General features: G+C 45.5%; 1 protein-coding gene across 1 annotated transcript in view; it reads left to right on the top strand.

The window, feature by feature from the left end:
• Nucleotides 1–12,947, top strand: part of LOC137618216 (uncharacterized) — a 57,681-nt gene continuing 44,734 nt past the window's right edge. The window contains exons 1-2 of the mRNA XM_068348334.1: nucleotides 1–145; nucleotides 5,632–5,789. Coding sequence (XP_068204435.1) covers nucleotides 5,658–5,789 — 132 coding nt within the window. The 5' untranslated portion in view covers nucleotides 1–145; nucleotides 5,632–5,657. The remainder of the gene's footprint in view (nucleotides 146–5,631; nucleotides 5,790–12,947) is intronic.

Raw genomic sequence — 12,947 nt, 5'->3', positions numbered from 1 at the left:
ATCATAACAAAGTCTGACTTTTGGAAGCTTGTGTTATCTTATCGATGGATTTATAAATGTTGCATTCAGTGTAACGTTTTGATAACTGATAATACGGACCCTGTGGATTTGGAGAATTCACCCTTGGCTTCCCAGACTGGATGCTGTAAGCCAAAATTATATATTTGTCATCAGGTTCCAGGTTCCCCATTCATAATTTTCATTAGCTACCTCCATAAACTGTTTAATATTTGTGTAAAGTCACATGATAATTCTCACTCGATATATTTGCCATGTCTATGTAACAAACTATTGTACCCTGGGAGTATAAAAGCAGGTTTAAGACCACCATCACCTCTCTCCTCCATGGACCACTGTCAAGTCTAACCAATATTCACAATCCGTGTGATTGAGCTGTGTTATCAATTGCCATACTTTGTACTTTAAATGGTTAGTATAAGGTATTGGCAGTGACAAGTCTATTCAAATTTATTTATCCATTTTGTTGTAAATAATTACACATTTATTTTGAATAATTGCACTAACAATGTTTGTTGTAAAACATGAAAAAATCATCTCTTTTCGTAAGTGCCTTCATCTAAAAGTTTTAAATTAACAGTAGACCCTCAACATACGATTAGCTAAACATACGAATTCCATCAAATATTCAACTCCACACCCGATGTAATTTTCACCATATGACGTAGAAATTTCTCGAAGCGGTGCAGTTTCTTGGTTACTACACTAGACATAACAAATTCTCTGTTGTATCATCTGCATGTCATCACAACTCACGAAGCCTATAATTTTCATTCCTGTTTCTATAATTTTCTTTTGATTGTCATGCTTAACTTCAGAAATATGTTATCTTTGTTTATTGCATAATGTCATTTATCATGACCTAGTAGCTATATTGTTTAGAAGTTTTTATTGCTGTATAGTTAAATATGAGTTTGGACATGTGTATTTATTGATGCTTTGAACGAAGGAGATCCACAGAAGAAATCCCTATTTTTCATATTGCCGATGTTTTAATATTGTAAAGGTTAAGACTGAAAAACCCCATTTTAAAAGGGAAACAAGCAAGGGCACCATCTAACCTGAGGTTCCTCACCTAATCTAACAAGGAGCTATATCTTGATCTACTTAACTACCTGTGGGATCCTTTAGTGAAACACTACAGTATGTCACACTCGATTCCACTTGATGAATTTTATATATCAATTCTCTTCTGAGTGATGCTAAAACTTTTCAGATGGTTGAATGACAACCAGAAAATTGAAATCTGCAGTGCCATCCTTCAATTATGTTTCTCTTGGACAAATCTCCTTGCCCCCTTTCAAAATAGGATCACATCTTCATTTCGAACCTAGGAGGGCGACACGTATTCTTAAGACAAGGCTGCCCAATCCTCGTATCTTCATATCAGTCAACTATAAGCAAAGCTTTAGCTTGATATATATTTTTATCCATAGTGTACTGCATTGAAAGTTTTAATCACTCTTTCTGCAAGAATTAACCAAAGTACTAACAACATGCGCATGTTTAACAAAAGCTCAACATCAGTATCATGCCTTCTCTTGAAGCCGAATTAACATACAGTACTTTTCTTTATACACACTGACACAAATGACAAAAATGCCCATAACGATTATTAGATGGGAATTCTTCCTTAATTGCCGTTACTGTAGTGGCCTCAAAATCTGTGTTTACATATTTAACATCTAAAGTCGGTACTGTTATTTTAACAGTTCTAAGAAATTTGGTATAAACTTAAAGAAAATCTTACTGAGTTTTCTTGGAATGCAAGCATTGAAATAAATAAAGTTTTAACTAATAATTAGAGTACTGTACAGTACTATCAAACAACGGTTTTCAAAGATTTTTTCTTAAAATGTTGGTTCGAACAATTACCAAATTGAACAAGTGGTTTTCAAGGCATTATATCCGAACAACTGTTTTCGAGTAATTGTTTTTGAAGAATAGTCCATAAGTCCTGCTCACACACATACACACACTGGTATTGTCTCAAAAATTTCTTTTGGCTTGGCTAAGAGCGGACGCTGTCTCTTTCTGCTTCCTTATTCTGACTGTCATTTGACTAATTCTGTTTTACTTTTCTCTTTTCAGTTGTAACTGTTTTCTTCTTATGTCATCATGTGGACATGTCCAGAACCTGAGGGGTGCACATGCAGCACCTTCATGTCCTCGGTCAAGACTGACCCTCACTCTTTGTGTCTGGCCTGCAGAGGACCCCCATGTACATAGGATAATACCTGCGAGGAATGCCGGGATTGGTCTTCCTCCCAGTGGGAGAGATTTGGACGGTGGCGTAAGAAGTAGTCTAAGAGGGACTCTTCTCCTTTGAGTTCTTCCTCAAAGTCGAAGAAACCTTGGACTTCCTTTTCAACCCCCTGATCTCTTCCCGAAGCTCCTGCTTGCTCGGTTTTCTCCGTGGACCGTCGAACTGGAGTGTTGACCGATTAACTCCAGGACAACCCCAAGGTTCGGAGGATGCTGTCCCTTCCCCCAGTGAAGCGGCCCTGCCATTTCCTTCGGGCAATCCTTCTCATTTGATTATCTTTTGCAGACGAGAATCTCTGCCAAGGAGTTGACATTTTTGTTCCTCCCTTGGAAATGATGCTCTTTTCAGATGTGCCAAAAAAAAAGGTGGGAGCCCCACATGCTGCACCACACTGCCTCCAGGATGTGGTCAGAGTCTGAAAGGTGTCAGCACAAAAATCTCTTAGAGATGAGGGCAGCATTTCTAGCCCTACAACTGTTCCATCAGTTCCTGGCTGGTCACTTTTTACTGTTGATGAGTGACAACACCATGGTAGTGGCTTACGTAAACAAGCAAGGTGGTACCTTTTCTCAACCCCTTTGCCATCTAGCAGTGGAGATGCTAAGATGGGCTGAAGACAACTCTGTCCCTATTAGCCTGCTTCATTCCCGGCAAGCGGAATGTGCTCACAGACAATCTTAGCAGAGTGACTCAGATAGTGGGCTCTGAGTGATCTTTGAATCATTTGGTAGCCAACAAAGTCCTGACTGTGGGCTTCCCCGACTGAGGATCTGTTCGCAAAGTCCATGAATAACAGGCTCCCGCTCTACTGCTCCCAGTCCCGGATTCTCAGGCCCTCTGGCGAGATGCAGTCCAGCAACAGTGAGACAACAGCAATGTTTACGCTTTTCACCTTCTATGTCTGATGAGAAGAGTACTCAGCAAGACCAGATCATCCGAGGACCTATTAATGACCCTCATAGCTCCGCTATGTCATCACGCCTAATGGTTCCGGAACCTTCTTCAATTTCTGATGAAGGTCCCTAGAGAGCTCCTTCCACAATACGATCTACTCAGACAACCACACTTGAACATCTTTCACAAAGCTGTGGTATCCCTACGACTTCAGGCCTGAAAACTAAGCAGCATCTCCCTCAGAGAGGCTTTTCATAACAAGTTGCAAAGAGGATGTCTGGATACCATCGAAGATCTTCAGCCTCAGTCTATCTCGCCAAGTGGACTGTCTTCTGTGGTTGGTGTCGTGGAAGGGGTATCTCTCCCCTTGATGCCACTACAGGTATTCCATCAATCGTGGAGTTCCTTGTATACCATTGAAAGGAAAAACTTCTCTTGGTCTCGGCAGTGAAAGGCTACCGCTCAGCCTTGAGTCTTGCCTTCAGGCTGAAAGGAGTTAATATTTGATCTTCGTTGGAGGTGTCTTTCATACATGGTTTTGAGCTTACCTGCCCTCAGTCTGAAGTTAGACCATCCCCATGGAACGTAGTTCGCGTCCTTCAGTCCCTGAAGGGTGTTCCCTACGAACCATTATGCCTGGCATCAGATCTTCACCTGACTCTGAAAACAGTTTTCCTGGTCGTGTTGACTTCGACCAAAAGAGTTAGCGAACTCCATGGTCTTTCCTTAGAAGTCTCCCATTCTTGGGGATGGGGGGGGGGGGGGTTTAATGCTCGGCTTCGTTCTTGAGTTTATTGCCAAGACTTAAAATCCGGGAGTAGCGGATCCTAGATTCGGGTCCTTCCGGATTGGGAGTCTTCCTAATGTAACTGATGATCCAGAGCAACTGTTACTTTGTCCAGTAAGGATTTTGAGGTACTATCTCAAGAGAACAGCAGCAGCTAGCCCCTGATGTCGGCAGTCTTCATCAGCACATAGAAGGTCAGGAGGAGGATCAACAAGAAGACCATCTCTGCTTGGATTTGTAAGGTCATAGACTTAGTGCTGAATCCTGATCCTCCTCCACAGACAAGACAACCCAGAGCTAGTGCCGTTAGGGACATCAGCACGTCCCTAGTGTTCAAGAAGAATTACTCTGTAAAGCAGGTCTTACATGCAGGAGTGTGGAAGCATCAGATGACCTCCACTGCCCACTACCTGCAAGACGTGACCTACAGGAACATGGAGAGGCTCTCCATGAGCCTTGTGGCATCTGCAAAACAAGTGGTTTAAATACTTTAGGCCCCTTGATGGACAAGTAGCTGATGGTTGAGGGCAGAGGTTACCCAGGATTAGTCTGATGAATGCTAAAAATAACTGACTTTCTTTTTTCATCTTCCCCTCTCTTGGAGAACAGCAGCTCTGTCAGCTGGCCTCATCTGTCTGTAGGTAAAACCATTTCCCTTGTGTAACCTAATATAGAAATAATACTTGTTGCATCCCCATACCCCCTGGTGAGGTGGGATTGGGAAGTGTCTATGGTTGATTTAAAGATTCCTACATTTCAGAGAATTCTTACCTAGACTAGTCACATTACTAATATCATACAAGCGCACACATTGCTAAGGCGGTAACCGTGCTTTGCACAAAATTTATAGAGTTGTCAGGGTTCCTCCCTGATACATGCAGAGCATGTACGGGAAAACCGTGGGTCAAAAACTAACCAGTTGGTTTGGACTTCCACCTATCTAAAGGGTGAGTCATCCCTAATAAAGAGCGAAAAGGTGGGTATTTAGTGTTGGAATAAATGATAAATTTGAGAGTATAGTAATTTGTATTTTCCCTAATGATACATACCTTGAGCTCTTTATACAAATTTAGCCTGCCATCACCTATCCCCCTGTAAGTCCTCCCTGCAATAAAAAGTGACGAGATAACACTGTGTGTGTGCGTGTGTGTGAGCGGGGTGGCCAGCTAACCCCCCGTTAATTTTCGGGGGGGTTAGTTACACCTCGCTAAAAGTCTTATGGCTAGTCTTCCAGCTTTGCTGAAAGTATATCCCTAATAAAAAGCTCCAAGTTTGTATCGTTAGGAAAAATACAAATTACTTTTAAATTTGTCATGCTTTGCTTGCCTGTATTGGTTTGCAGACTTTTCTTTGGTGGTCAAAAGGTAGCATATCAGGTTTTTATTTGACAATTGTATATTCAAATATTGCAATGCATAAGAGTACAGTACATTTAAACATTAAACAAAGTAATGGGAATTGAATTTTTTTATTATATGTAAAGTTGTTTTACTTTCAAAATCCTAGCAATTATTACTTCTGTGTGAACTTTTTAAGTTAAGAATAAATTGCAATGGTTTTGATGCAATTTTTTAAAAATTAGTCGACAATGATAATTTAATAAGATAACAAAAACAGATTTAGAAACTTTATGTCATTTTGATGTATTTTTCATTTTTTTTTTCAGAGTTGAATTCAGTGAAAGTTACAAAAATGGTAGATTTTGGAGAAGAAACGAGAGATCATTTTGAGGAATCTGAATTGGCACTTTCTACATCATCCAACGTTGGCTATTATCATGCTCATCAGACACCTCGATTGTCATCTTGGAGACAAAATGGACAGGTACTGCTTCTAGTGATTATATTCATTAACAACAGGTACATAAGTAATTATTTATCATGTATATGCTGGAAGGCTAGTTTTCATATAAACCATCAAGGTTTCAATGACTGATTACCCATAGACTTAGTATACAGTAGATGCATTGCAATACGCAGAAATAGAATATACTTTAAAAGTATTTTTACTAAATAATTTATGTATTCCTGGTCAAGAATTGAGGATTTACGTGAGTGGCTCCATTGATATGTCTTTTAAATCGTAATTTGTTCCTATACGTAATGCAAATCTTTGAACTTTAATAGGAGGTAACTTTGGCAGAGCTGGAAACGGTTGTTAAGCTTTTTAACGAGGTAAACAGAGCTGGCTGCTGGGAGACAGGGAAGCCCCACCCACTTAACATGTAGCTCTACCTTCACTTGTATTTTGGCCGCTGATCAGAAGAAACGTACTTCTCAGCACTCATTTTGAAAGATTTTCTAATCGATCAGCTTTTCCACTTTCAGGTTTGTTTGCTGTTTGCTTGATTGATGTCAGCTCCTTGGTCAAACATGCAGTTGTGTCTTAGAAAATTCAGCAAAGGGTGTAGCTGGTATGTTAGGAAGTTGGAAGTTGACTCTCATCAACTTCGTAGCTGCTGCAGGGAGCAGGACTGTTTGCAGAATTCCTCCTATACTAAGTGTATAAAGTGGCCTTTGGCGCAGTTTTCTGAGTTTGCGAAGAAGAGGAAGAAGTCCAAGAGAGATACTGTACTTTGGACTTGGTCTTGTGTAGACCCAATTTGATGCCTAGGAAGCTCTCTAGATCCTTCATCCCTCCTTAGTGATCAAAGCCTGCTGCAAGTCCTCCAACATCTCCTCAAAACTAAAGGCTTTTCGTGAGGCACTGCACAGGGAATGTCTGGATATCTCTGTAAATCCTCTGCAGCTGTTTACCAGGGAAAAGGGGTCATCTGCAATTGGTGTCGCATGGAGAAGTACCCCACTTCTCCATGCGGGTCTCCTTTGCAACCACAGTCATCACTTGCTTTTTGCAAATTCACTTTGTGCCAAGTTTTTCTGGCAAGCCGTAGTCCCAAATATCACAGCAATCTTCGAAATGGACCTAATTGCACCATAAATAAAAAAGTTTGAAAATTCATTATTTTCAATATTAATCTTACCCGACGATCATGTAGCTGTCAACTCCGTTGCCCGACAGAAATCTACGGTCGGGATACGCCAGCGATCGCTATCCAGGTGGGGGTGTACACAACAGCGCCATCTGTGAGTAGGTACTCAAGTACTTCTTGTCAACAAGAACTCAATTTTTCCTCTGTCGTGCCGCCGGCAAGACCTACTTGGATACGCTGTTGATTCTGGAGTTGTTGTTCACGATTTGGTGATGTATTTACTCTAGAGTTTAGCCTTCGCTATTCAGGAAGCTTTATCATTAGCTTAGCAAGCTTTTGGAATTAATTTGGATTAATTGTTAACGAACTTTGCTAGATTTTGGAATTCCCCCTTGACTACTTCTAAATTCAAGATGTCTGACCAGTCTCAAGTCCCTAAATACAGGCAGTGTAGTGTTAGGACTTGTGCTAGGCGTCTTCCGAAGGCCTCTTTAGATCCTCACACCGTTTGTTTCAATTGTAGGGGTAAATCCTGTCAATTGGAAGATCGATGTGGGGAATGGGCTGGGCTTTCGGAATTCGATTTTAACGAATTCCTCAAAAATGCACGTAGGTTAGAGAAGGAGAGAATCAGGAGGAGTTCTTCTCGCTCTGTGGATTTTTCCTCTCCCCATGCCCCTCAACCTTTTCCTTCCCCTGTGGTGGTGACTCCCGAACCTGCTACTAGTGCTCAGCCATCCATGGCGGATATGTTGCGTGCCATTCAGGCTCTAGGTGACCGAGTGGAGTCATTGGCTAATGACCGTAATCAGCTCTTGGCAGATGTCAGAGAGCTGAAAGCGAAAAGTGCAGTGGGAAGTGTTAGTGCTAGTGATGTGAAAAGTGTCAGTGTCAGTGTTGCGCATGAGGGTACATCTGTGCGTGCCAGTTGTCCTCCCAGTCCGGGACCTCTTGCAAGCTCCCAAGCCCAGGGGAGAAGCAATGTCGAAGGACCAAAGGGTTCGGCAGGCCTTGATCGGCGCACGGATGTATCCCCAGTGGTTGCGGACGTATCTGTTCAAGATCGTCCCATCCACAAACAGACGAATGAGCCCTTACATTCCTCGTCTGTGGAAGAAGTTTCCAGGAGGAAACGATGGACCAAGGTCTCACGACCGCTCAAACGTAAGGTCCCTTCCGAGCGAGTCCAACGGCCCAGGTGTAGCCACTGGGTCAGTTCGGACTCGCTGCAGTCATCTGATGACTGCACACCTCCCAAGAGAGGTAGAGTGGTTCCACAACAGGCCTCTGCTCCGTCTGTTGTTGCTCCGACCACGGTAGACCCTAAGTGGTCCATGCTGCAGACTATGCAGTCTCAGCTTGCGGCATTCATGCAGGAGTATCATGCTGAGAAGGTTAACACTGCACCTGTTAACCTACAACCCGCCGAGGTTGTGCGCTCAGCAGATACTGCGGCTGCCTGCTCCCACACTCCACCTGTGAGAGCTCCACCACCGATGCGTAGTCCACCCTGCCAGACGCATGTTCTTGCTGCTGTAGAGCTGCCGGGTTCCAGCATTATGCGGCTTTCTCCGCAACCCATGCGGCATGCGCCGCATACCATACAGCATGCTCCGCATACCATACAGCATGCTCCGCAACCCACCGCAGCCCCACCCACGCACCAGCACTCTGCTTTTGTTGTTGCCAGCTCGCAGACAGACCAGCAGCGGCATGATGTTGGATCCGCAGCTACGCATGCACCCGTTCTGCCGGATTCAGCCGTTCAGCTTTCTGCTCTGCCTTTGCCACTTCCTACTCAGCTTTCGGATGATGGAGTATCGGATGACGAAGCTGCACACTTGGATGAGCCGCACTCTGACTTTGAAGGGCCCAAGTCTACGCCTCCCTCCTTAGACTTTCGTAAAGTCCTTGCCTTGTTCAGGGACTTGTATCCTGAGCAGTTTGTGTCTGCAACCCCTCGCTCTCCTCCCTCCGAGTTTGCTCTGGGCATGCAGTCTGCTGCGCCTGCCTTCACCAAGCTTGTTCTCGCACGTTCATCTAAGAGAGCTTTGAGGGTTATGGGAGAATGGTTGCATTCCAAGAAGCAACTGGGAAAGACTGCATTCATCTTTCCGCCTACCAAGCTTGCTTCCAAGTCGAGCGTCTGGTATGCCACGGGAGAGGAACCCGGCTTGGGAGTTCCTGCCTCTGCCCAGGGCGACTTCTCAAGTCTGGTTGACTCTCCCCGCAGGTTGGCTATGAGACGATCGAAGATCTGCTGGTTCTTTTCTGATATGGATCATCTGTTGAAGGGAGTCTTTCGTGCCTTCGAGATCTTCAACTTCCTCGATTGGTGTTTGGGAGCCTTAAGCAGGAAGACTTCCCCTTCAGATAAGGACTCTGCCATGCTGATCATGTCTAGCATGGACAAAGCCATTCGGGATGGGTCCGGTGAACTTGCGGCTTCGTACGTGTCAGGAGTGCTCAAGAAGAGAGAACATCTTTGCTCCTTCTTATCGGCTGGTATCACTCCTTGCCAGAAGTCAGAGTTGTTGTTCGCTCCTCTCTCCAAGTGTCTGTTTCCGGAGGAGCTGATTAAGGGTATGGCTGCCTCTCTTATCCAGAAGGATACCCATGATCTGATGGCATCTTCTGCACGTAAGGCTAAAACCTTACCTTCCGTGCCTAGACCCTTCCGCCCTGCAGCAGTAGACACTCCTGCAACTCGGTTCATCCCGCCCTTTCGTGGCAGAACCTCCAGCAGAGGAGGTACCCGTGCCGACAGTCACCGTGGCAAATCCAAGAAGGGTTCCAAGTCCGCAAAAGGCAAGTTCTGACTTCCTTCCTCTCCAGACAGCAGTGGGGGCCAGACTCAAGACCTTCTGGCAAGCTTGGGAGAGCAGAGGTGCAGACGCTCAGTCTGTGAAGTGGCTAAGGGAGGGATACAGAATTCCGTTCTGCCGCAGTCCCCCTCTAGCTACATCTCCCATCAACCTCTCTCCCAACTACAAGGAGAAGGACAAGAGGCTAGCGTTGCAACAAGAGGTGTCGCTCTTGCTACAAAAGGAAGCGGTAGTCATAGTCCGGGACCATCAATCCCCGGGCTTCTACAACCGTCTCTTCCTGGTAGCGAAGAAGACAGGAGGTTGGAGACCGGTGCTGGACGTCAGTGCTCTCAATGCTTTTGTCACCAAGCAGACGTTCACGATGGAGACGACGAAGTCGGTCCTAGCAGTGGTCAGGCAGGAGGACTGGATGGTCTCGTTAGACCTGAAAGACGCGTACTTTCACGTCCCCATCCATCCAGACTCCCAACCTTTCCTAAGGTTCGTCTTTGGAAATGTTGTGTACCAGTTCCAAGCCCTGTGCTTTGGCCTAAGCACGGCACCTCTTGTGTTTACCAGACTGATGAGGAATATTGCGAAATTCCTTCACTTGGCAGACATCAGAGCCTCCCTCTATTTAGACGACTGGTTTTAAGAGCTCCAACAAGTCGTCGCTGTCTGGAGAATCTCAGATGGACTATGGATCTGACCAAGGAACTGGGCCTCCTGGTCAATTTAGAGAAGTCCCAGCTCGTCCCATCCCAGACCATTGTCTATCTCGGTATGGAGATTCAGAGTCGAGCTTTTCGGGCTTTTCCGTCGGCCCCAAGGATCAATCAAGCCCTAGAATGCATCCAGAGCATGCTGAGAAGGAACCGATGTTCAGTCAGGCAGTGGATGAGTCTAACAGGGACACTTTCATCGCTGGCCCAGTTCATCGCGTTAGGGAGACTCCACCTCCGCCCCCTTCAGTATCATCTAGCTGCTCACTGGATAAAGGACATGACGCTAGAGGCGGTCTCAGTTCCTGTTTCCGAAGAGATGAGGTCTACTCTAACGTGGTGGAAGAACAGCATTCTTCTCAAGGAAGGTCTACCATTGGCTGTTCAGACCCCCGACCACCGTCTCTTCTCGGACGCATCGGACACGGGCTGGGGTGCGACACTGGACGGACAGGAATGCTCGGGCACATGGAATCAGGAGCAAAGGACACTTCACATCAATTGCAAGGAGTTGTTGGCAGTTCATCTGGCCTTGATAAACTTCAAGTCCCTCCAGCTAAACAAGGTGGTGGAGGTGAACTCCGACAACACCACAGCCTTGGCTTACATCTCCAAGCAGGGAGGGACTCATTCGAGGAAGTTGTTCGAGATCGCAAGGGACCTCCTCATTTGGTCAAAAGATCGAAAGCTTTCGCTGGTAACGAGGTTCATTCAGGGCGATATGAATGTCATGGCAGATCGCCTCAGCCGGAAGGGTCAGGTCATCCCCACAGAGTGGACCCTTCACAAGAATGTTTGCAGCAGACTATGGGCCCTGTGGGGTCAGCCAACCATAGATCTATTTGCTACCTCGATGACCAAGAGGCTCCCGATGTATTGTTCTCCGATTCCAGACCCAGCAGCAGTTCACGTGGATGCCTTTCTGCTGGATTGGTCCCATCTCGACCTGTATGCGTTCCCGCCGTTCAAGATTGTCAACAGGGTACTTCAGAAGTTCGCCTCTCACAAAGGGACACGGCTGACGTTGGTTGCTCCCCTCTGGCCCGCGAGAGAATGGTTCACCGAGGTACTGCAATGGCTAGTCGACGTTCCCAGGACTCTTCCTCTAAGAGTGGACCTTCTGCGTCAACCTCACGTAAAGAAGGTACACCCAAACCTCCACGGTCTTCGTCTGACTGCCTTCAGACTATCGAAAGACTCTCAAGAGCTAAAGGCTTTTCGAAGGAGGCAGCCAGAGCGATTGCCAGAGCAAGGAGGACATCCACTCTCAGAGTCTATCAGTCTAAATGGGAAGTCTTCCGAAGCTGGTGCAAGGCGAATGCAGTTTCCTCAACCAGTACCACTGTAACCCAGATTGCTGACTTCCTGTTATATCTAAGGAACGTAAGATCCCTATCAGCTCCTACGATCAAGGGTTACAGAAGTATGTTGGCAGCGGTATTCCGCCACAGAGGCTTGGATCTTTCCACCAACAAAGATCTACAGGACCTCCTTAGGTCTTTTGAGACCTCAAAGGAACGTCGGTTGTCCACTCCAGGCTGGAATCTAGACGTGGTTTTAAGGTTCCTAATGTCATCAAGATTTGAACCGCTCCAATCAGCCTCTTTTAAGGACCTCACATTAAAAACTCTTTTCGTCGTGTGCTTAGCAACAGCTAAAAGAGTAAATGAGATCCACGCCTTCAGCAGGAACATAGGTTTTACATCTGAAACGGCTACATGTTCCTTGCAGCTCGGTTTTTTGGCTAAAAACGAGCTTCCTTCCCGTCCTTGGCCTAAGTCGTTCGAGATCCCAAGCCTGTCCAACTTGGTGGGGAACGAACTAGAGAGAGTACTTTGCCCAGTAAGAGCTCTTAGGTACTATTTAAGAAGGTCAAAGCGATTACGAGGACAATCAGAAGCTTTATGGTGTGCTATCAAGAAGCCTTCTCTACCGATGTCTAAGAACGCAGTTTCTTACTACATCAGGCTTCTGATTAGAGAAGCACATTCTCATCTGAAGGAAGAAGACCTTGCTTTGCTGAAGGTAAGGACACATGAAGTGAGAGCTGTTGCTACTTCAGTGGCCTTCAAACAGAACCGTTCTCTGCAGAGTGTTATGGATGCAACCTATTGGAGAAGCAAGTCAGTGTTCGCATCATTCTATCTCAAAGATGTCCAGTCTCTTTACGAGAACTGCTACACCCTGGGACCATTCGTAGCAGCGAGTGCAGTAGTAGGTGAGGGCTCAGCCACTACATTCCCATAATCCCATAACCTTTTTAACCTTTCTCTTGAATACTTTTTATTGTTTTTTGGGTTGTACGGAAGGCTAAGAAGCCTTCCGCATCCTGGTTGATTTGGCGGGTGGTCAAATTCTTTCTTGAGAAGCGCCTAGGTTAGAGGTTGTGATGAGGTCCTTTAGTATGGGTTGCAGCCCTTTATACTTCAGCACCTAGGAGTCGTTCAGCATCCTAAGAGGACCGCTAGGCTCAGTAAGGAAGACGTACTTAAAAAAGGCAGAGTAATAGTTCAAGTCGACT

This window comes from Palaemon carinicauda, chromosome 24, assembly GCF_036898095.1.
Source record: "Palaemon carinicauda isolate YSFRI2023 chromosome 24, ASM3689809v2, whole genome shotgun sequence".
NCBI classification, from domain to species: Eukaryota; Metazoa; Arthropoda; class Malacostraca; order Decapoda; family Palaemonidae; genus Palaemon; species Palaemon carinicauda.
Note: the sequence above shows the minus strand (reverse complement) of the source record. Positions and strands in the feature narration are given on the sequence as shown.